The sequence below is a fragment of the Diabrotica virgifera genome, chromosome 2, assembly GCF_917563875.1.
Source record: "Diabrotica virgifera virgifera chromosome 2, PGI_DIABVI_V3a".
NCBI lineage: Eukaryota > Metazoa > Arthropoda > Insecta > Coleoptera > Chrysomelidae > Diabrotica > Diabrotica virgifera.
The window spans coordinates 256,202,068-256,227,557 of NC_065444.1; the positions used below are offsets into that span (position 1 = coordinate 256,202,068).

General features: G+C 33.4%; 2 protein-coding genes across 2 annotated transcripts in view; one reads left to right on the top strand and one right to left on the bottom strand.

Moving 5' to 3' along the window:
- The window catches only part of LOC114341868 (octopamine receptor beta-2R), a 743,861-nt gene that overhangs the window by 602,334 nt on the left and 116,037 nt on the right, over window positions 1–25,490 (top strand). The gene's annotated exons all lie outside the window — the stretch shown is intronic.
- Window positions 10,145–25,490, bottom strand: part of LOC126879849 (chaoptin-like) — a 331,796-nt gene continuing 316,450 nt past the window's right edge. Inside the window, exon 4 of the mRNA XM_050643149.1 lies at window positions 10,145–10,393. Coding sequence (XP_050499106.1) covers window positions 10,247–10,393 — 147 coding nt within the window. The 3' untranslated portion in view covers window positions 10,145–10,246. The remainder of the gene's footprint in view (window positions 10,394–25,490) is intronic.

Below are 25,490 nucleotides of genomic sequence, written 5' to 3' on the forward strand. Positions count from 1 at the left end.
TTGGCAAATAACAAAAATTGCCGGAGAGCCAAATTTTGGTGGAGAGCTAGGGTATACCGTAAAAAATAAAGTTTAAAAAGTCCCCATCGATCCCATGTGTGCGTCAAAAGTTATTCGGGGTCAAAGGTCAAAATTTGAGATTTTTTGGATTTTTTTCGAAAACGGTAAGTTTTATCAAAAAAAAACTTTAAACCAAAATTGTAGATCTTAATATTCTCTACAAAAATTGTCCTTACAATTTTTTTCCTAAGAGTTGCCATTCCTGAGATATCGCGATTTTAAAAGTTACTTTATACATTATATGCACATATAAGCCACGTATATACATATGTGGCCCTTAAGACAAGTATAAATGCCTATTTGTGTCTCTTTTATATAGTATATTATATTATTCTGAAAATATTTCTTCAAAAGGTAATCAGTCCCAAACTGAATTTCCTCTATCCACGTGGCCTTGAAAAACATTTGGCTATACCATTTTTTAAAAAAGAACAGATTGTCTATTGTAAACAATGGCTACAGTATTCTCGTAGGTCTTGTTCATATTATCTGTTTCTTTTAGTGCTAAAGGTTCAGTTCAAGTAAATATAAGTACTTATTACAAGCGTCTACCATTTAGTACCGTTACCGTTATTTGTACAATTTTATAGTTTTAAAAATGTCTCAGTTTTGCTTTATTTGCAATAAACTTTTAAGTGAAACCAAAACAGTTGTGGTTGATCGTGGAATGCCAAATTTAATCGAGGCTAGTGTCGAGAGAGGTGATGAGTTTATTGAGTATTTAAGAACTCAAAAATCCGTTACAATACACGTGAATTGCAGAAAATTATACATTCGGAAAACTTCAATCGCTGCAGTGAAAAGACAACGTGAGGAGGAACAGGCTAGTACTTCAAAAGTAAGTCCATCTCATACTAGAACGCGAGTAATGCCTGGTTGCACCAACAGATCTTAAGCTCCAGCTTAGCTGAGCTCTACTCATAGATAGGGCCTCCTTGAGTATCACTTACGTTGCACCATACTTTTAGATTCTTACCTTATTATCAATTAAATCTATTATTATATTATAGTATTCTTATTATAGTATATTATAATTAGGTATATTATATTAATTCTTATGATATTCTCGACTTAAGCTTAAGATCTGTTGGTGCAACCGGGCATAAGTAAATCACATTTTTGTTTTAAAAAATACTGTTTATTTTGTGGCAATGAAGCCTATGAAGAATCTGAGATAAAGAAAGCACAGCATCTTCGAAAAATAATTCGTAACGTGACTACACTAAAATTCAAAGAATCCCTGTTGAAATTAGCTAAAGATCGTTATGATGATGTTTCGAAGGCTGTTCTTGAACGTATTAATTTTTAGTATGATTTAGTCGGAATTCGCTTTCTTCTTGCGGTTTATGGAGCTCCAAAAAAAATTATTTGTCTTGATAAATACCGATACTTACCTTTTGTAAGAAATACGCGAAACATCTTCCTCCAACATCAGCATCTGCTTTTCAACATTTGTATCGAGTATATTATCAAGTTCAAACATGGCTAGGCAATGAACTGAATCCAGAAGACTGGGGTTGGAAATTAATAGATAATACTCTGGAACCGATTAAAACCTTACTCCCACCTGCTCCAGAAAAACTCCTTAACACTATTTTTTGCAATTGCAAAAAAGGTTGTAGTGCCAAATGTGGATGTAAAAAAGTCGGGTTGCTGTGTTCTCTAGTGTGTACCAACTGCCAAGGTCAGTCTTGCTCAAATGTCCAGTTTAGTACAACAGAGGAAGACTCTTGTGATTTTAATGAAGAGACCAATGACTCAGTCACATTTGAACAATTTTTGAACATCCAGCAAGAGGAAGAGGAAGAAGATGAAATCGAAGAAGACTTGACTGTTGAAGTAGACTTTCAAGAATATGAATCTGATTAAAATATCTAAAGAAATCAAAACAATAGTTAACCTAATAATCAATAGCAATATCAATAATCAATATCAATAAGAAGGTAATATCTAGAACTTGACCGGTATTGTTTCCTTAAATTATCCTAAAATTGTCAAAACAGTTAGTGGAGTAGGCCTACAGGGGAAAATACGGTAAAAAAACACGCCGAGTACACTACCTCACAGGTGGTGTGGAAACGTGTGCATATCATGTATAATGTGACTCTTTGAATCGCGATATCTCAGGAATGGCAACTCGTAGGAAAAAAATAGTAAGGACTATTTTTGTAGAGAATTTTAAGATCTACAACTTTGGTTTAGGGTTTTTTTTTTTGATAAAGCTTACCGTTTTCGAAAAAATCCAAAAAATCTCAAATTTTGTCCTTTGACCCCGAATAACTTTTGACGCACACATGGGATCGATGGGGACTTTTTAAACTTTATTTTTTATGGTATACCCTAGCTTTCCACCAAAATTTGGCTCTCCGGCAATTTTTGTTATTTGAAATGTCTATATAGACCGGGTTATTATGGGTAGTCAAAACTCACAAACTACGCCGGTTCTAAATCGGCCCTCACCTCCTCTTAAAACACAGAAAAAAATAGATCGGTTTATTTTTTCCACACACATACATACATACATACATACATACATACATACATACATACATATCCACAAACATTTTCCCTTTTTTAAATAAAAATTGACTCATATTTCTGAGCTCGGTAACTTTTGAACGGTATAACCGATTTTCAAAATTAGACATGCGTCGGAAAGGTAATGATCGCTTGTATTAGAAGCCGCAAAGGTCGGAGTTAAATTTTTGAAGTTTTTGGGAGTTTTGGGGACGAGAACGAAAAACAGACCCTAAATAGGAAGGGCCGTAAAATCCACATCCTTGGACCAAAATGGATGGTTGATATATGAATGGGTGAGTCTTTTCCTGAAATTTAAGATGGGAGTTAGCCCAATTGTCAATTCAGTCAGATTTAGAAAATCGAAAATTTCGTATATGTATTATAGTGTCGCGTGTAGGAGGTGTAGGTGTGCGCCACTGGCGAGAACTGACGTTCTCTGGTAATAATATACAAAGAGAAATAAACTACCGTGCATAGAAATCGGCCCACTTAAAAATTTGGTCATTTTCGATGTCTCATATTTCCTAAACCTGTTAGCCGATTTAAGTGATTTCTAACCTAAAGAAGTATAACTTCAAAAAGCTGTTTAAAATATTTTAGACCGTTTGTAATGTGGAAAATAAAATTAGGCCTTTATAAGGCATATTTCAAATTCCTCATATTTCAAATGCATCATATTTATTGGTTGTTTGAATATCAAAAACTTTCTATCAGTACGTTTTGCCCGGCAATAATATTGCCGTTCTGACATATGGAACTGAAACATGTGCTTTAAACAACAGCGTAGTCCACAAACTTAAAATAACTCAAAGAGCTATGGAACGAATAATGCTCAACATTAAGCTCAGTGATCGTAAATCCAATGAAGAGATAAGATGATCAAAAGTAACAGATGGTCTGATGAGATCAAGCGATTAGCTGGCCACGAAGGAATGCAAAGAACAGCAAACAGAAATGAATGGACGCACCTAAGGGAGGCTTACATCCGAAGATGGATGAAATAGCTGTTGTTGATGATGATGATATTTGTTGCTAAAACTCAAAATCTAAAATCTTCATGTTATACGTTTTGAACATTAGGCACTATTATTGACGAGTACGTAGTAAACCAAATAAAACATTTATTTCGCGCGTAAAACTGACATTTAAAATCGCCGGTAGCTTCAAACGGCATTTCTGCGAGAACGGTCTATTTTACAGACCGTTATTTTATAGCTACATGTCTTGTTTGAAATAATTATCCCAACTATTAGGAGACTTGCCCTCCCCCCATTAAGAATGACATTTGGGTGATACAATTCATTGCAGTGGCGAGAAGGATTAACTCATGTAAGCAGGAATCACCCCCTCCACCCTAATGCTCCAGATCATCCACTTATACTCCCCTCCCCCGATAGCACTCTGATGCACTATAGGGGCTCTCTATCAGCAACGTGCTTATCATGTGGGAGTCCTGAGTACACGGACTCCCACACGATATCCTACCTCGATAAATGCAGGCCAGCGTCACAGTTCTTAGACATACTACAATTGCCCAGATCGACTAACCAATGAACATTAAAGGTGCGATTACGTCACAAGTACACTGTCATTTGAATCGTAATATGATTTTTTTCGAATCCTGAGAAAACTAATAAGTATTTTAGAAAAATTTAAACGCAGAATAAAAGATTACGTTATTACCGAGGGCCTAAAGTCCCTTAGAGTAAATAAAAAGTTTCTTTTGAATGAAATATTTGTATTAATAAAAATTGAGACAAAAGATTTTTTTATAAAAAAAATAAAATAATTACACTTTTATAAAGTAGTACATTGTTTACCGGGTAGGAAAAGCTTAACATTCCTGGACGACTGTGAAGATTGCTAAGTCGAGGCGCAAGCCGAGACTTAGCAACACAGAGTCCAGGAATGTGGCTTTTCCTACGAGGTAAACATACTATTTTTCCGCAAATCGTTTAAAATTCGACAGATATTGATTGATTTAAAAAAAACGCGATAATTTTATTCCCAAATAAATGGTGCTTTGAAATTCCTAATAAAATTACTTGGGTTACTATGGAAACGTATTGAGGTTGAATTGTCAAACTTGACGCTTATAAATTTAATTGCTGGTGTTCTCGAAAGTAAAATGATAAGTGATGATGAAATTTCCATTCCTGGGACTCCTCCAGAGCTGGTTGAGGCAGTGAACAAATTGATCTTAAAAATGTATTCAGCAATGACTTGATGTTTTCAAAATATAAATTAATTCCTTATAAGCAATGTGTTTTTTATCATTTATGTAGAACACTAACAACTGTACTGAAATATCATTTCCTTACAGTAAGGAAATGACATTTCCTTACAGTAAGGAAGTCCTGACTTTTTCTTCAAGAAATTTTGACAGGAATGTCAAAATTTCCTGGCGATTTGCGGAAAAATAACTTTTTTATAATACTTAAAACCTTTTTATTATTTATAGGCAAGAATATAAAATAATTTAACGATAAACGATTTAACGATAACATGCTTAAAATTCCAAAAATTACCGTCTAATAAAAAAGTACTTTTTATAATATCACGGTTTTGTTATTGTACATATAGGACACAACATGTTTGGAAAGAATAATTAACTTATAAAATATGATTTTTTAGTAGGTGTATTAACTGTTATTTATAATTATGATTCCAAAAATTACACTAGTATAAAATAGTATTTTTTATAATACCACTCACGGTTGTTTAAATGGTATATATAATTTTAAATATATAAATTTTAATTATTTATTAAAAAAATTAAACAAAGATACGCAACAGCCGGGTTCCAACTGGGGACCTCTCGATCTGCAGTCTAATGCCACTGAGGCAATATCAATTTGTAGATATCGATTTATTAACGTACTTTAAAATATCATTGCATTAGTCACATTTTTAAAATAGTTTGAAATAAAAAATATCGATTTATTCATACAGTGTGATTGGTCAGTGGGGTAAAGCTTTGTAAATCCGTTATAAGTAATAGATAGTAATAAAAGTTAATAACAAAAATTGTAGCCAACAATTTTGATCTGAAAAATGATATTATCTCGGAAACTAATAAATTTACGCATAGGGAATGTTATACAAAAATTATAGTATGGGAATGGTACTTTTCGATAATGATATAAAATACAGGGTGTATATAAAGTACAGAGTAAAAAAAATACAAAATACAGGGATATAAAATACAATTTAAAATTACTGAGAAAATAATGTATATGCGTTTTGACTCACCCTGTATTCAATATAAAGAAAATTAGCAAAACAGCCATTTTCGAAAATTTTGACAATAAATAAAAAATATGACGTCAATAAACCATTGACCTTGTGCTTGCTTTTATTTATACAGGCAGTTAAACTTGTTACGATTTTCATTTAAAATTGGTTATAACTTTGTAAATATCCCGTATAACATACCAAACCTTTATATTTTTGTAATCGATAAGTTACGAGGATTTCGAATATAAAATAAAATACAAGGTGTTCCATTTAAAAAAACATAAGTTTGGTCTGCCACTATGTTATCGAACACCTTGTAACATTCTAACTAATTTTGTAATGTGAATCTCAAAGTTCGCTACAATTTTTGTTATTAAGTTTTATCGCTATACATTACTATAACGGATCTACGGAGCTTCACCCCACTAATTATTAATCACCCTGTATCATAGCAGTAAACTATTGTATTGTTAGCCAGTTCTAAGCTATCCTGAAAATTTCAGGTGTCTAGGTAGCCTAGAACTATTTTTAAAATGGATTATAAAATTTGCGGAGTCCGTGACACCAACCAAGCCAAGTATATAAAAAGGTTTTAAAAATCACACTTCTCTTTTATTTTCACCCTTATAACTTATTAAAATAAACATTATAGAAGTTTTTCGAGACTTTCAGCCCTCAGTAATAATGTAGTCTTTCATTCTGCGTTTAAATTTTTCAAAAGTATTTATTACTTTTCTCAGGATTCGAAAAAAATTAATACATTTAAAACACATTGAGAATTTTGATGTGCGTCAAAATTTTGCATTTTGCTCCTTCCCATTAATCGGTATTTATATGTCTTTGATGTATGGAAAATAGTCAAGATAGTTAAGAAATAAAGATGTTTAGTGGATTATAATACCTAATTATAGAAAACTGTTGATATTTATTTATGCAATATTTACGGAAATCTAGTACTTTAATCTCCTTTCTACACTGAAAATTTGTCGATGAGTTTCCATTAATACTGGATTAACTATTGAATACATACTATCCTTAGAGGTCAGCTAGGATTATGTGAATTAGAATTACATACTTGCATAATTTATTGTAAGAATTTAAATAATAGGTACCTACCTAATAAATTTGGCCACACTACAGCCTGTACCTGGCATTCTAAAATATCACCAACATTATTATTACGTTAATACATAATGGGATTTTAACGTTTTCTACCTCAGAAATATATATTCTTATTTTATTCTTATTTAAACTCATATAATATAACGATGTACAACTTTCATGAACAATTAAAAATAAGTTTTTACGGGAAACAACACCAAAATTACAAATAGAAAAATATAAAGTAAACTATGATATACCGGGTGGTGAATTGGAAAAAGGGGCCATACGAAACTTAATGTAAAATTCTAAACTGTTGAATTCCTGCTTCCCTAATTATTTTACATTAAAAGACTTTATTTTACATCAAAAACTATTTGTAGATGATTGAAATCTGTATTGAAATCAACTGTTAAAATTGTGCTACAAATTAAACATATTCCAAAATTTTGTAAAAATGCGTAAAAATACGTGTTTAAGCCCAAAATTAGGCCACACACAATGCAATAATGTGTCACAATGAAGTTATTTTTATTTTCACATTTTTGAACGGTCAATATTTTTATTTTATCATTAAAAGCAATACAGTTGATAAGATACCCTCGGCTGCGGAGAAAGTATTAATAATAAAGATTTTTTATTTAGTCAATGGTGTGAGCACTGTCAGTTAAATAGTAACGTGCGGCCTAACTTTTACACACACACCTACTGTGGCAAGTGTATTATATTTTTCAAAATTTTGGAATGCGTTTAAATCGTAGAACAATTTTAACTTTTGATTTTAATACAGATTTCAATTCTCTACAAATATTCTCTCATGACTTTTGATGTAAAATAATTAGGGAAGCAGGAATTCAACAGTTTAGAATTTTACATTGAGTTTCCTATGGCCCGTTTTACGATTCACCACCCGGTATAAGATAAAATGTGTGTTTTATTATTTAATAATAACACAAATACTACACATATGTACACAATAACAAGCATTCAATGATCGAAAATCATTTAAAAATATGGGATTCTCTATTCTTGTGACGTAAAGTCAAAAATTGAAGTCTCCCCACCACCGTCGATCTGGGCAACCGTAGTATGTCTAAGATCCGTGGGCCAGCGTGAGGTGCTCTATTCCCGTTATCTCCAGTGACTTATCTTCGACCTGTATTGCTGGCTCGGGCCAGAATCCCCGCTCAGGGTTGCGTCCAGTGGACCCCTCTTGCTCGTTTCTTGGGTTTTCTTAGTATTTTTTTGTAGCTTGCGCCTATTACTAGTGTTTTATTAATTTTTTTGGTGGCCAAAGCCATTTTTTTTGAGTGATGTATTTTTCTCTACGGTGTACATATTCTTGGTAAAACAATGTTTCCAATGAGGTTCAGTAGCATTTGCGAGTCGAAAGACTGGACTAAATCTGTTTAAATGTGTATCATTGACGTATTTTGTACTTTGTTTTCCAAAAGCGTATGCAGTGCTCAAATAGGGTTATTCAACATTCCTTTAGCCGAGATTTTAGTCAGTTTATAGGAGTATATTAATTAATAATTTTATAATTTCAATTAAATAAATATTAAAATATTAGTATTAAAAATTTAATTAAAATTTATTAATATGACTACAAAGGTAAAACTAATTAATAATAGTGGTCGTCGACAGAGGATAGAAAGAGGACAAGATGATACCTGGTGTGGTAAATAAATATGTTTGTGGTTGGTATCATGTGTCTTTTTGGTCCAAATTAATTAAAACTCTATTTCTTGTTTAACTACATTTATATTAATATTCCACACTATCGACTAGGTCTGGATCCCGCGTATGAAAAAAAAGTTGATTAATAGCAAGTTGAAAATTTGTTAATAGCTTAAGGGTGTCTAGTCGGACAAACTTTATTATATGGGAACACTGTAACAGGGGCAGTTTTAATTGTGGGACAGGTTAAAAATTTGGAACGGTCAGACCACGAAAACTGCACATTTATTTTGTCCGACAGAACAGACTTAAACTCTCCGAACAGAGATTAAACTCTCATGCAAAAATCAGACTGCTATTTATCACCAAATGGGCGTTTTAATGAGTGGAACCTGTAGAATATGTCAAATGACAGGAATTGTGACAGGTGATAAATATCAGCTGATTTTTGCATGAGAGTGTAATTTCCGTTCGGAGAGTTTAAGGGCCGGTTGTTCGAATGCTAATCAACAATGATCACTATCAAATATTTAATTACTGTCACCAAAACTGTCAATGTCAACTTTTATTTAGTTGCTGAAAACATAATTGATTAAAATTATGAGATTAGTTAATCAATTAACATAACAATTATTAACATAATTGATTAAGTAATTTCATATTATGTTTTCAGCAACCCAAACAAAGTTGACTTTGACAGTTGATTACAGTAATTAAATTTTTGATAATGATCATTGTTGATTAGCTTTCGAACAACCGGCCCTTAGTCTGTTCTATCGGACAAAATAAATGTGCCGTTTTCGTGGTGTGACCGTTCCAAATTTTTAAACTGTTCCATAATTAAAACTGCCCCTGTTTCAGTGTTCCCGTATATCAAAGTTTATCCGACTAGACACCCTTAAGCTATTAACAAATTTTCAGCTTGCTATTAATCAATTTTTTTTTCATACGCGGGATCCAGACTAAGGGCCAGTTGTTCGAACGCTAATCAACAATGATCATTATTAAATATTTAATTACTGTCACCAAAACTGTCAATGTCAACTTTGTTTGGGTTGCTGAAAACATAATTAATTGCAATTATGAGATTTATTATTAATTATGTTAATAATTATTTTTATATTAATTGATTATAGTCTCAGAATTGTAATTAATTATGTTTTAACAATTGACATTGACAGTAATTAATTATTTGATAATGATAATTGTTGATTAGCGTTCGAACAACCGGCCCCTAGACGTATAAACGACAAAAACTTGTTTACAATAATAATATCGTGGCCTATCCTAACATCGTGTTGAGATCGCCTTTAAATTAATACTTACTAACTACAACTCTATATCAGCAGGTTAATGTTTATACACACCTTTAAATAATAACACGCATGGCATTTCTTGAATGACTTTATAATAACTTGGTTATTGACTGCGAGTGTCATTGATTGACTATTTATTTGAATATTATTATAATGGCGGGTGGGGGGGGGGGGGTATTTTAAAGTATAATATACTTATAATAGTATTATACTAATTAAAAATATAGAAATAATTTACTTTTTGATATTTAATTAATCAAATAAGGAGTAAAACATTATTACAGTTCAATACACTTAAATATTTTATTGCAATCATATTAGCTCCAATATGTCTACAGTTCGATTACTTGAACGTAGGCACTAGCGTCAAAAACTCTGATTTTTTCTGTAATGAAAGCGTAGTCAAGTCTTGCTTTCCACAAAGGAAACAATGTGGCATCAACCATGCTTTCGTTTATATTGCGAAGGTAGTACGTTCCCTAAAAATAAAAAATATATAAGAAATATAGGTACATACTACTCACATGATACAATATATTCCTTAATAATTTCTTTTATTTTAATGGTAGTGTAACACTTTTAACTGGCAACATATGCATATGATGTGTTATCTAGTTGGTCGACTGACGGACTTGCCTTATGCTCCACTTAAGGCTCATTTGGCACAAAGCGAGTCCAATCGAATACAGTCCTGTCGAGTCAAGTTCAGTCAAATCAAGTCAGTCATTAACTTTCACACTGAATTCGCCTTGTGGAATCAGTATAGAGACACATAAATATGGTTAAAAATGAAAGTTATTTAAACAGAAATATTACGTCGCCTTTGAAGAATGAGAATGAAGCAATGAAAAAAACTATTTTAGGTTTATTCCCAGTCCCGGATTAAGAATCTTGAGGCCCCTAGGCAACCCAAGCTAGGAGATCCTTAAGAATCTTTTTTTTTTTCCTCCAAAACCTCGGATAACTCCATCTCCGAACGTTATTCTTTTAATAAATTAGTGGACATTTTGTAGATTTAAACTTATATTTTTGTTTCATTTGTTGCTTGAAGAGATAAAACAAAGAGAGTCAAGAAACCGTTAATTTTTATAATTTTGCTAAAATTTTCTAATAAAAGATTATTTTAGCTTTTTTTGTAATAGTTATCAATAAATGAACGGTTCATTTTAAAGTATAATAATTTTTATAATAATAAAAAAAAGAAGAAGGTGGTAGAAAAAGTACCTATAGTATTCTACTCACATGTAATGGCTATTACTCACTCTGATGAATAACGACACTCGCCTTCGGCTCGTGTCGCAAACTTCATCATCGTGAGTAATACCCATCATTACATGCTCTTTGAATAATATACTATTACTTATTACATAATTATTTAACAATAAATAATTACGGATTAAATTTAGTTTGAGTTTTCAAAGCCTTATAATTATTATAAAGCAACTTATCTGAGTTTCATAGAAACAAAACTACTTAAAATATCTTCAACTTCCAAATTTTCGAGCACATCATTCTCAATAGCCATAATTGAGGGAAATGCTTGTCTATTGTGTACCACTGTCGAACGGTGACAGTTTCAATAATTTTCATTTTTGGAAATGGCAGTTCGCTTGTTGCATTTGTAATCATTAGCGTAGGATAAAGGACCTTACAAGCCACTGACAAATTTCGACACTTCGATTCTAATTTGTTCTCATAAATAGCCCAAAAAACTAGCAGGAATAAATTGCTTTTGATACAAACCTGAAGATGGACTATAATGTATTTGAACTGCATTAGTTTTCATTTAGTTTTGAAGCACACTCCTTTATTTGAGTGTTACTCAGTTTTGGAAATACACACAAAATACCAAATACTGGAGTTACTGACTCGTACGCTGTCAACAGACTACTCAGCTCAGTAATTAGCTTATCCAAAATTGGTAGATTCGTTTCAACCTCTAACTTTTCTCCACCCTGTAGAAAAACTTCATTGGAATTAGCATCGTTAAAATGTATAGTTTTATTGCTGGCGTTTGTTTGCTCTCGTCGGTATATTCAGAGTAGGTATTGTAGATCGCAGACCTTCTGCTCGTAGTAAGCAAAATTATCTCTTTGGGATTTTAAGAACTCCAAAAGTCATTTTAGAAGCTGAACTGCAGTTAGAAGTTCAATCTCTTCTCTCTGCAATGATTTACTGACAGCATGGATGAGTTCTAAAATTGTAGCCCAAAACTCATTAATTGTGAAAGTTTCTTTTTTTGACATTTCTATCAACGAACACTTAGCTTCATGAACTGTTTCAGCTTTCTCATTAGGTTAGTCAGCAAGAGTATGAAGGGCACATTTGAAGGCATTGTAACCTTTGTTGCTCTTGTTTCATCATCTCTTGCAGTCCATCTAGTGCAGCTTGTTCTTTTAAGGACAAGGTTTAAATCGTGGCGAATTTGATCGCTTAGTTGAGTTTCATTTAAGCATTCGATCGTTGCTTCCCAACGGTGGGTAGAGGCTAAAGAAAAGTTGTATACGGACTGAACAAATCCAAAATACGATATTGCTCCAACGGGTCCAACGCAACTTTTAGCAGCCCTTACTCCAACTAAAGCGAGTGTGCGGCACAGAAAACGTAAATTGCAAGTTTGTTCATCTTAGATAATAAATGAGCCTGGAGATTCTTGTATTTGCCTGACATGTAGTGAAAAGCATAGGATATGAAGGAGAGGGTAGCAAGGGGCCACTGACTCATTTGTTGCTCTTGCTCTTAACAGTGATCTAAGAAACCGTGCAGGTTGATAGGCAGTACTGTTCCTTCTACCAAACGGTATTCGTTAGCGATATATTCTCGCAACATAAGGTTTCCATGTGAACAAAATATGCATTGTAATGTAGCTTTATAATATGTCCACCATCACTTTTATGGTATTGCGCGATATTTGAATTTTTCAACATAAAAAGATTTATAATTTTTATTTAAATCTCATTATTATTTTTCATTTTGGGCCCTGCGAGCCTCCCTTCGGGGCCGAGGCCCCTAGGCAACTGCCTACTTTGCCTATTAGTTAATCCGGCACTGATTCATCCCATAAATATTAGAAGATCTATTTTTGGTTCATTCAGTTATATGTTCCCTGATTTACTATATGATCCTAAAACTTTTTACAACTATTTTCGAATGAATTCAGATTTATTGTTTCATTTAAGAAATGCTATATTTGCAATATCCAGTTAAAAATGTGAACACCGTGCAGTGACTGAACAAAACTGATGTAAACATTCGACTTGTCGAATCATGAAGAGTTGTGGCTTGACGCGACTCGACTCGACTCTACTGGATGTGATTGATTCAGTGTGAAACCAAAAAGACGAATTTCTTTTATTTTCGTATTAACGCATCTGGACGAATCTTCAAGCATTTGACTGGATTGGTCTTTGAGCATTTGACTTACTGGATTAGACTCTCTTGGTGCGAAATCAGCTAACAGTGAAGACTTAACAGAAAAGGGGCTAAGCCGAAGAACAACATGTCTTCGTAACCTGCGTGAATGGTTTGGTCAGTCCTCGGCGCCCCTCTTCAGAGCTGCGATGAATAAAATTATGACAGTCAATATGATAACTAATATTCAGTAGGTAACATCAAAACTGGAATATTGAAAATTGGCAAAATGTGCTATTTTCAGACAAAACCAGGATCTGTATAAAATCGGGTCTACCCCAAAATCTCGACAGCCAAAATCCCGACAGCCACAATCCCGACGGCCAAAATCCCGACACGCCAGAATCCCGATAGGCCAAAATCCCGACAGGCCAGAATCCCGACAGGTTTGATAAGTTTCTTTTTAACATATAATTACATTTATTTCTTAGTTTTTGTTTATGGTCATCTGTTTTTTATTTTTTGTTACTAAACAAAAGTATTTACCATTTAATATGAACTAATTTTCTCTATAAAATTTCTAACATGGGTACATGAATTAAATTATTTATTTTGCCAATATATAGTCCAATAATAATATATGTATAATCAAATTCTGAATTCAAGTTTACTTTCATATAATAGATATTATTATGTCACTTACAACCTTATATTTCAGTAAGTATAGCTTTTATATTATAAAATGGAGTGTTTAAATAATTTTTTCTTTTAAAATACATAATAATTATTAGTAATACCCGTACTTATTAGTAAGTAATAATTTTTAAATTTCAATACTCTATAATATGATTTGGTGTTGCATTTGAAAAGAAAGCAATAAATATTCAAAATGTAGTGGTCGGAATTTTTACTTATGCGAGGATTGTTGCATGTCGGGATTTTGGCCTGTCGGGATTCTGGCGTGTCGGGATTCTGGCGTGTCGTTGTTTTGGCCGTCAGGATTTTGGCTGTTGGGATTTTGGCTGTCGGGAGTTTGGGCGCCACCGATAAAATCAGATGACCGAAGAATTTGTTTACTTAGAGGGCGAGGAAGACAGCAAAAACAGAAACTTTAAGATTTGTTCACAGATATAAAGAAGGACGTGTAATGTTCTAGGGAGGCATTACAATCGGTAAACAACTACTTTATTTTCATTTCACAGCTCGCAGGTAAGTATTTTGATTTTGTTCTAGAACATAAAGTTAGACTCTGGAGAGGTTCAATGGGAAAAAATTAATTTTCATGCATCATAATGCACACCACGTACTTTCTTTTCACATACAGCCATCGTGGAGCAGAAGTTATCACTGTTCTGGGGTGACCTGCTTACTCACCGGACCTTGACTCTATAGAGCATTTGTGGGATATGCTTAAAAGAAAAATTAGAGCTCACCGGGATGATTCACCGCACGACTAGTACAAGTTGCTCTTAAAGAATGGGACAACCTACTACAACACATGGTTGAAAATTTGATTAGAAGTATGTATATGCAAATTGAAGCTTGCATAAGGGCTAGGAGTAGTAATACTGGCAACTGAAAAAAATAATTTAATTGGTATTCTAGGGGAGGCCGGTATTCTAATTTTGCAGTTACTAAAGTGTCATTGGCACCTATTGGATTGTGAAGATCCTAAGGCCAAAAAAAATAAGTTAAGTTTTCCATTTAATTTTCCATTTCCAAAAATTGTTTTCCGATGATAGCGCCATCCATCCATAATTTGAAAAAATGTCTCGAATAAAGGTTACTGACTTTTACGTAAGGAATCCAAATCTGCAATAAAAAATGGGGGTTCCTATTTAAGATTTTGAAGTACCCACCTTCAATTAACAAGTTTTTGGGGTCGCTGAAAACGAATATGACGTCGTAAGTAATCTCCGAAATACCTGGTGCCCACGGTACCTACTGTTTACCTCGTTTTGTGGAGTTTTCGGCAAATTCATTAAAAAATGAGTCCAAAATTATTACTCGAGAGGTTTTTGAGGTTTCTAACGACGAACATAACATCGCAAGTGATCTCCGGAGTACCTGGTGCCCAGGGTACCTACTGTTTACCTCGTCTTGTGCAGTTTTCGGCAAATTCATTAAAAAATTAGTAAACAATCATTAATCAGGTAGTTTTGGGGTCACTGACGACCAATATGACATTGGAAGTAATTTCCGGAGTACCTGATGCCCAGGGTACCTACTGTTTTTCTCGTGACTAATGATTTTTGACTAATTATTTCATGAATTTGCCGAAAACTCCAGAAGACGATGTAAGCAGTAGGTACCTTGGGCACCAAATACTCCGGAGATTACTTCCAATGTAATATTCGTCGTTAGCGACCCCGAAAACCCCACGAGTAATGATTTTTGACTAATTTTTTAATGAATGTGCCGAAAACTCTACAAGACGAGGTTAACAGTAGGTACCCTGAGCACCAGGTATTCCAGAGATTACTTACTACATCATATTCGTTTTCAGCGACCCCAAAAACCCCGAGTAGCAAAATTGAACTCATTTCCGCCGATAATTGATGAGTTCTGAATTTTCTTTATTGAAGTTATACTTCTTTACGCGCGATATGAGGGTGAATTTTTATATGTTAAAACCTACGATCCGGGCGCATGCGCATTATAACTTTGTTCTGATTGGATGTTCAAATGACATGTCAAAAATTATCCAATATGGCAGCTGTAGCGCAGCTGTGGTTTGGACGGTTGACGGTTTGGTTATGTATGGCTGTTGCGTTTTAAAATTTGTGGGAAGAGAAACAACAAAGGTTAGTTAATAGTTATACTGCCTTTTTAAATAGTTTTCATATTATACATATTTTTGAAGTTATACTTACTTCAAAATGTTTTAATTTATGTATGTATCAGTCCAGAAAAGGTGTGGAAAGAATATATTAGTGTTTTTAAATATATCTTTCTACAAACGTGTTAAAAATGCAATTTTTAGGACTCCATAGGAGCGGTAAAAATGCTACTTTAAGGCACTAGTGTTTTAAAATTTTTAAGGCACTGCAGTTAAAAGTGAATTGTCAAATTGTGAAACGTCAAAATATTTATATTTCATTTATTAACATTAATATTAATAATACAACTTGCGCAATTTGAAAAAGGTGGTTTAAAAGGTTTTTTATTAAAATTTTGTGTCTTTGGATTTGTCTTCCTTGGGCGTAAAATAATAAAACATCTATTTTTATATTTCACTTGTCACCGTGATGTATAATTATGTATATCTGAAAGGTAAGTAGCATGCGGCTTGATGGCTTTGTTGGTAGAGCATTGGACCAGAGATGAAAAAATCGCGAGATTGCGGGTTCAAATCCCGGACGATTCATACTTTTTACTTTTTTTTTTAATATTTGGCATTGTTAAGTTTTGATTCATTTTTGGTAATTATTGTTAATTTTTTGTATTGTAACTGTTAAGTAGGTATATTTATTTCGTTGAAATTATATTATAATAGAAGTATAACTTCTTACGTGCGTACAAAGTACACACACATTCTTTTTTCTGTTTGAGATGCACTTTAAGAATGCATTTTTTTTTGTATGCAGTTTCTCAATATTATCTCATGACTATGGGTCACAAAATTTCCTGGCGCATTCACGAGTCGAATGTAAAAAGAGTTATTAAGATCCGTGTTGTCGTTTTTTTTTTTTTCGGAGGTAAGACCGGTTTTAGTGCTTTATTGCTTTACCTATTTCAAGACTTTATTGTTTTCGTTGATTTTTATGTATTGATGATTAAATTGCTTTAAAATAAATATTGTTTAAATTCGTATGCTGTTTTTCTTAAATTCTCTCAAAATAAAAGATATATCAGATGATGCAATATAGGTTGGATATATTATAATTTTTGTTTTTAAATACAAAATAAGAGTTTTCAGACGACCACCACCTCATATTTTTTGAACGAAAATCCAGAAAGATAAAATCGGGCTGAATCTGAAAAACAAAAGACTGTATTAATAATGGACTGTCTGCTGTTCCTGACAATTCCCAAGCTCCTCTCGACAGTGAATAATTAGTCCAGACTGTATGCTCGCCCACGTTAGGTAAATTATTGCGATTCGTTTTTTATTGCACAAACTTACTCAAAAAGACGTCCTTATAATAAATCCACAGGGTGCCAGGCGGTACCGTGGTCCGAAAATTGTTTAAACAATTTTTTTAAGCACGTTCTTGACAATTTTCTGCAAAATATTTGAAGTTATACTTCTTTAGGCGCGTTGGGAGTGAATTTATATGTGCGCGAATTCATCAAAAGTCTTGGTCCTGAGCGCAGCTCAAACATTATACGGTCTCTGATTGGGTAATTACAATGACCTGTCAACAATTGTTCAATATGTTGGTTATGGTTGTACACAAATGTTGTGTATATTAGTTTTTATTTTTGTAAGGACAGAGAAAAAAGTAAGTTTATAATTGTAGTGACTTTTTAAATAGTTTTTAAAAGCAACAGGTACGTAATTATTGTAAATGTTTCAGTATTGTAATAAAAAATTACATAAGTACTTACATATGTGGAAAATGTATGTACCTATCTAGTAGGTAATGCTTTGGTTTACATAAATTGATTACCAACATAATTTCTACCAATCTTCATCTAATATAATGTTTTCTTACTCTATGTTTTGTTGTATTTTAATATTTTAATTACATAAAAATGAAACTAATTTGATTAATGCAATGCGGTGGATAAGCTCTCGGAGATTGGTCACTTGGGGCGAGCAGCAGGCCTACGCCTCTCTGATGATGACTCCAAATAGAGCCGAAAATCGTCAATTTAGAGTGCTGGCTTCCGCTCTCTGTTCTAAGTGGAAAATAAGACAGTTTGCCTTCGCATTGCAACTGAATAAAATTTATACATTTTTATTTCATTTTATATTGGTTTTACTCCTTTCAATAACTAGGTCCATTTTCCGTTGAAATTTACCAGCTGAACAGAAGGGGTCGTCAATTGTAAGTTTTTGAATCCCCTCTTGTCTTCTTCGCTTCAGCATCCATCTGGCTTGCAATTTTTAGGCCATGGAGATGTTACCAGGAAAATGGTGCAATAAGTTTTCAATTAAATATCTTTTAGGAATATTTTTAATGTTTTTTAATATTTTTAATATTTCTATTAGATTGAAAACTTTAAAACTTTAATTTGATTGAATTCAGAACTGTCGAACAGTAAAACGTTCAGTTGGCCTATCTTCGCACATGACAGGTACATGTAGGTGGCAAAATAAGTAGAGGCTGCGACTTCAAATCCTAAGCACCCGAATAAACGCGGGTTTGAATCCCAATGCAATTTTTTATTTTTTTCAAAATTTAATAACTATTTTAGATTTCGTTTCAACACGAAACTACAGCTGCATCATTATTCCAGTTCAAACAGAGAGTGCAGCAAGCACCTCTACCGGTTTCGGAAGTTATTCTCATCAGGAGGTACATATGCTGCTTTCTCTGACCCAACTAGGACAAACCTCGCCATACAGTCACGGATTACAACAAACGAAATGGCAGGGATGCCCTAGCGGCAACTGCTAGCAAAAAACTAAGTTTTCAATCTAATAGGATATAAAACAACACCCAAAAATGTTACTCTACATCCTACCAGACTGAAAACAATGGGAACCTTCTCTGGTAATAGCTCTTAGGCTTCTACAATTTGAAAGCCATAACGGATGCTGAGACTAAGGAAGATGAGGGAATTTTACAATTTATAATTCACGTCCCATCTGCTCAGCGCCGTAAAGTTCCAACTAGAATGATTCCCTTCGTACTTTAATTAGAGTAAACATGTAAATCAAAATTGAATAACCATTTTCAATTTCGTTGCAACACGAAACTACAGCTGCATCATTATTCCAGTTCAATCAGAGAGTGCAGCAAGCACCTCTGCCGGTTTCGAAACGTATTAGTCTCTCATCAGGAGGCAGATATGCTGCTCTGTCTGACGCAACTAGGACAAACCCCGGCGTGCAGTCACAGATTGCGACGAACAAAATGGCACGGATGCCCTAGCGGTAACTGCTAGCAAAAAACTAAGTTTTCAATCTAATAGCACATCAAATAACACCCAAAAATGTTATTCTACTTCCTAGTAGACTGAAAACAATGGGAACCTTCTCTGGTAACACCTCCGAGGCTTCTACAATTTGCAAGCCATAACGGATGCTGAGACTAAGGAAGATGAGGGAATTTTACAATTTATAATTCACGTCCCATCTGCTCAGCGCGGTAAAGTTCCAACTAGAATGGTTCCCTTCGTACTCAAATCAGAGTAAACATGTAAATCAAAATTGAATAACCACTTTCAATTTCGTTGCAACTCGAAACTACAGATGCATCAGTATTCCAGTTCAATCAGAGAGTGCAGCAAGCACCTCTACCTGTTTTGAAACTTATTAATTTCTCCTCAGGAGGCACATATGCTGCTCTCTCTGACCCAACTAGGACAAACCCCAGCGTGTAGTCACGGATTGCAACAAACGAAATGGCCGGGTTGCCCTAGCGGCAACTGCTGACAAAAAACTAAGTTTTCAATCTAATAGCACATCAAACAACACCCAAAAATGATATTCTACATCCTACCAGACTGAAAACAATGGGAACCTTCTCTGGTAACACCTGCGAGGCTTCTACAATTTGCAAGCCATAACGGATGCTGAGACTAAGGAAGATGAGGGAATTTTACAATTTATAATTCACGTCCCATCTGCTCAGCGCCGTAAAGTTCCAACTAGAATGGTTTCCTTCGTACTCCAATCAGAGTAAACATGTAAATAAAAATTGAATAACTACACTCTCTGATTGAACTAGAATAATGATGCGGCTGTAGTTTTGTGTTGCAACAAAATTGAAAATGGTTATTCAATTTTGATTTACATGTTTACTCTGATTGGAGTACGAAGGGAACCATTCCAGTTGGAACTTTACCGCGCTGAGCAGATGGGACGTGAATTATAAACTGTAAAATTCTCTCATCTTCCTTAGTCTCAGCATCCGTTATGGCTTGCAAATTGTAGAAGCCTCGGAGGTGTAACCAGAGAAGGTTCCCATTGTTTTCAGTCTGGTAGGATGTAGAATAACATTTTTGGGTGTTGTTTTATGTGCCATTAGATTGAAAACTTAGTTTTTTTATACATTTTATGATTGTAAGTATATTTGTTATATAATTTTTTTTCAGAAATGCGTATTTTGTTAAAATTTTTGCCAACAATTATTGTTCAGAAATCATTTATTTGTGGCATTTTTCAATGTGTTTGTGTGTGTTTTATTCTTTAATTTTTTTTAATTTTTGGTACTGTTTTAATAAAAATGTTTGGAAAATAGTAAGTATTAAAATTAGTTTAATATTGAAATAAAATATAAATAAAATGTCTAAAGTAGGATATTAATTTCGTTTGAATCTATAATAGAAGTATAACTTCTTACGTGCGTACAAAATGCACACATATTATTTTTTTTTAGATTCTTTTGGTCATTATGAGCAACAAGGTCTCGTGTGACTTTTCTCTAAAATTGATTGTTGTCGAGTTATACGAGATTTGAACTTTGAAAAACGCAAAAATGGCCTATTTGTTTTAGCGTGAATATATGATCATGTTTGTGACTCGTCTAGTGTATCTTCCGCGATTATTCTTATTCGTTTATCAATAATTTTCTCTAATATTTTCATTGATTCACATAGCAGCGTCAATCCTCTGTAGTTATTAAATTCACTTTTGTCACCTTAAAAAAATTGTGATAATTGAGAAAATTGACTTTTTGCATTTGCTTAAAAAAATTATTTAAACAATTTTCCGACCGCAGCACCGCCTGGCACCTTGTGGATTTATTATAAGGACATTTTTTTGAGTAAGTTTGTGCAAAAAAAAAACGAATCGGAATAATTTACCTAACGGGGTCGGGCATATAGCCTGGACTACAAGCTACTCTTTGTGGTACATGTTTATTTACTATCCTAGACCAGTTTACTGTAACTGGAACTAGAATTTATCGAATTTATAGTAAATTCCACAGTAATTAATAACGTGGTAAACCGCTGGAATTTGTTGGATTTATGTAACGATAAACTTGCAGTATAGTTTAAGGCCGTTCTTTAAATAAATTTATTTTTGAAAATAATCAAATCTAGAGAGCGGATAAAATCAGGCTTAGGCCAAGCATATTATAAATAATATAGTCTTAAATATTTACAATAGAGGCGCCAAATAGAGGTAACCGTGGCCTTTTCAATTTTGATGGTCAAATTCAAGGGTTTCTTAAAAATTTTTGGCTGCTGATTACCAATTTCGAGGTTGGATTTCGGTCCGAGTGGTCAAAAAATTGTTCTTAACAATTTTATTGTTTATAAATTGTTTATAAGGTTCTAGCTCATAAACTAAAAAAGATAAAAAATTTGTCAAATAAAATTTGTTCCTTAAGGAACAAATTAATAAAAAACAAAAAAAATGGCGTTTGCTAAGCTAAAATCCAACAATTATAACACAAGATACTGTAAAATTGTGAAGCTTTGTCGATCGTAACTCGGCCTCATACTAATGCAAATGAGCTTTACGGAATCTCATGTTAAAACTTAATTCATGGACTTTAAAAACAGTTTGTTAAATTACATTATCTTTATTTGTTTTAAAGTTATACCCATTTGAAGTTATAATTTTTTTTTAATTGTACATTCATTTGTTTATAAGGGTTTTAAGCAAATTTTAGCAATAAACATTTATACTTTAATTAATATTAACAAGATTAGAACTCAAAAGGAACATTTTAAACTTAAGAAAATTTTCGTAGATTTATTTTTGGCTAAGATATCGATATGAAAGCCTTGAAAGCCAATGGCTTGAAAGCCATATGAGTCACGGAGAAACAAGAAAGTTCTACCATCAAATAAATACTATTAGAAAAGGATTCAAACCGAGAATCAATTATTGCAATGATAAGGAAGGTAACTTACTTACCAAGAAAGATGATATCCTGTTACGATGGGTAGGGACTTTCAAGAGTTGCTGGAAGGGGAACCTACTAACAACATAGAGCTGGAATACCGAAATGAGGAGCTCGTGGAACCCCCTCGGTAGAAGAAGTGAAAATATCTATTGAAAAACTAAGGAACCACAAATCTCCAGGCAGCGATGGCATCCCAGCAGAGTTATTTAAGCACGGTGGAGAGCAGATCACCAAGGTGATGCGAGAAATTGTTTGTAAAATTTGGTCTGAGGAGCAAATGCCTGAAGAATGGAATTTAGGCTTAATATGCCCGTTACACAAAAAGGGAAACCTACTGGAATGCAATAATTACCGCGGAATAACTCTCCTAAATACAGCATATAAGATATTGTCAAAAATTTTACACGAGAGATTGAAGCCCTATACCGAAACGTTTCTAGGAGAATATCAGGCAGGATTCAGGCGCGGACGTTCAACCATTAACCAGATCTTTACACTACGACGGATCCTCGAAAAAGCGCAAGAGTTTAACATAGATATGTACCATATTTTTGTCGATTTTAAAACGGCATATGACAGTGTCTTAAAACCAAGTCTTTACAATGCTATGAATGAGTTGGGAATTCCAAAAAAACTCATATCTATGATAAAAGTGACAATGGCGAAGATGCTATCAGCAGTAAAAATCAATACGACTCGTCAACCCCATTCGAAATACATAAGGGGTTAAGGCAGGGAGATGCGCTGGCGTGTCAGCTTTTTAATGTAGCCTTAGAAAAAGTTGTACGAGACGCTAATTTAGATAGCAGAGGAACAATATTTAATAGATCAGTCCAAATTCTTGCATATGCAGATGACGTGGACATTATAACAAAAACCAGGGCGAGAACTGCGGAAATCCTAACCGATCTAGTAGCAGCAGCAGAACTAATGGGGTTACATATAAATCAAAATAAAACAAAATTCATGGCGACCAACACAACCACAAGAGCTGGAAATGTTGATGCAGATCTAATCATCAATGATCAAAACTTCGAAGCGGTCAAAGATTTCATATATCTAGGGACATCGGTTAACCCCAATAATGACACATCTGAGGAAATAAAAAGGCGAATAATAATTGCAAACAGGTGTTATCGTGGTCTATCAAAGTACTTATCTAACAAACGTCTGTCTCAAAAAACTCGTATAAGGCTGTATAGAACATTGATAGTCCCCGTTCTCACATATGGTTCAGAGGCATGGACGCTAACTAAAACAGATGAATCCGCTCTATCAATTTTTGAAAGAAAGGTACTACGCAAGATATTCAGAGCGGTTTGTGAGAATGGAATATGGAGGCGTAGATATAATTTTGAACTGCAGAATATCTACAAGCAAACGTTTGGTGGAAAATATATTATCACTATAATTAAGGGAAATCGCCTGCAGATGGCAGGACATACAGCCCGAGCCCGTGAATCGAACATGATAAAAAGGATTCTAACAGCTCAACCCGTGGGAATGAGAAGACGGGGTAGACCAAAGTTGAGGTGGATGGACGGGGTAACACAAGATGCCGAGAAGATCGGAGTCGGCAACTGGAAATTGCAGGCAAGGGACAGAACAGAATGGCGTAGAACGCTTGAGAAGGTCGAGGCCCTCTAAGAGCTGTAGCACCAGGATGATGATGATGATGATGATGAAGATATCGATATTTTAAAAGCGCGCTCTGGGGTGCAAGATTGGCTCACAGCGTAAAGGTTCGCGCGCTAACCCCTCTATACAAATTACAATTTACATTACGTGTTCGTTGTCTTCATTTTTAATTTTGAAAATCCTAATACAATTTTTTCATATAATTCTTATAATTAAATCATCATAAAGTACCTCTTATCACCTTTAATTCTTCTTTCTGTTCTTACTTATTATTACTAATTTTGCAAACATTTCCTTTCATGCATCGGCATCGAAATATACAGGAAATCTCAGCATTTTTACACCTACATAAGTTTTTAGAGCAATATTTTTTCTAGTTACAATTTAGTGTCAAAAAACGGCTTTTTTTTTCAAGTAAATGGAAAACAGTGAAACTTATGGTTTTTTGGTACACACTTTGAGAGCATGGAAAAAGCTTTAAAATTTCGTATTACAAAGTTTGATATACTCATTTATTGTTAATATAATTGCAAAAAAAATCAAACTTGCAAAAAAATTAATTTCGCAATAACTATTGTAAAAATTTTTGTCAAATGAGTGTTTTTTGGTGCTTAATATGTGTCAAAGCGATTCTTTCAATTTTTTAAATTATATTCAAATTGTTTATCCCAGGGAGCTCTTTTTTGCAATAAAATACGTAAGAAAAAAATTATGTTTGAACCATTCTACAGGTGTCAAATGAAAGAGCATGAGCTAAGTTTTCAAATTGTTTTAAAAAAAGTGAATAAAAAATGAGTTTATTAGTAATAAATAATTATGGAAAAGTGTCGTCAATTTTTCCTTATAAACTTTTTACATAATTTTTTTCCAAAAAATCTACTTTTTTACCGTGTTTTAGGTGCACAACTACTATAAGTAGTGTTACGTATAGATTAATTGATAAAAAGTTTAAATATAATTTATTATATAAAAAAATTTAAACAGTTTATAAGGAAAAATTGACGATATTTTTGCATAATTATTTATTACTAATAAATTCATTTTTTATTCCCTTTTTTTTAAACCAATTTGAAAACTTAGCTCATGCTCTTTTATTAGGCATCTGTAGAATGATTCTAACATCTTTTTTTTCTGACTTATGTTATTGCAAAATAGCCCTCTGGGATAAACAACTTGAATAAAATTTAAACAATTGAATGAATCGCTTTAAAATTTTTGTCTCATATTAATCACTAAAGTACCCCCACTTGACAAAAATTTCAAAGCTGTACACTAATTTTTACAATAGTTATTGCGAAAATAATTTTTTTGTAATTTCGAACGTTTTTCGCAATTATATTACCAGTAAATGGGTATATCAAACTTTGTAATACGCCATTTTAAAGCTTTTTCCATGCTCTCGAAGATGTGTGTACAGTAAAACTTCCGTTAACCGAAAAAATTCCGATAACAAGAATTTCGATTAAAAATAACATTGTTTTTTGTATTCTTCTTGTATCAAATTAAATAGTATTGGAGATGTATAGCTGCAAAAAATCGTTGTCAAAGGAAAACAAAAAAGAAAATAGAAAATTACGGTAAAAAACACTCTAAATATATTCATTTCCCTAATTTT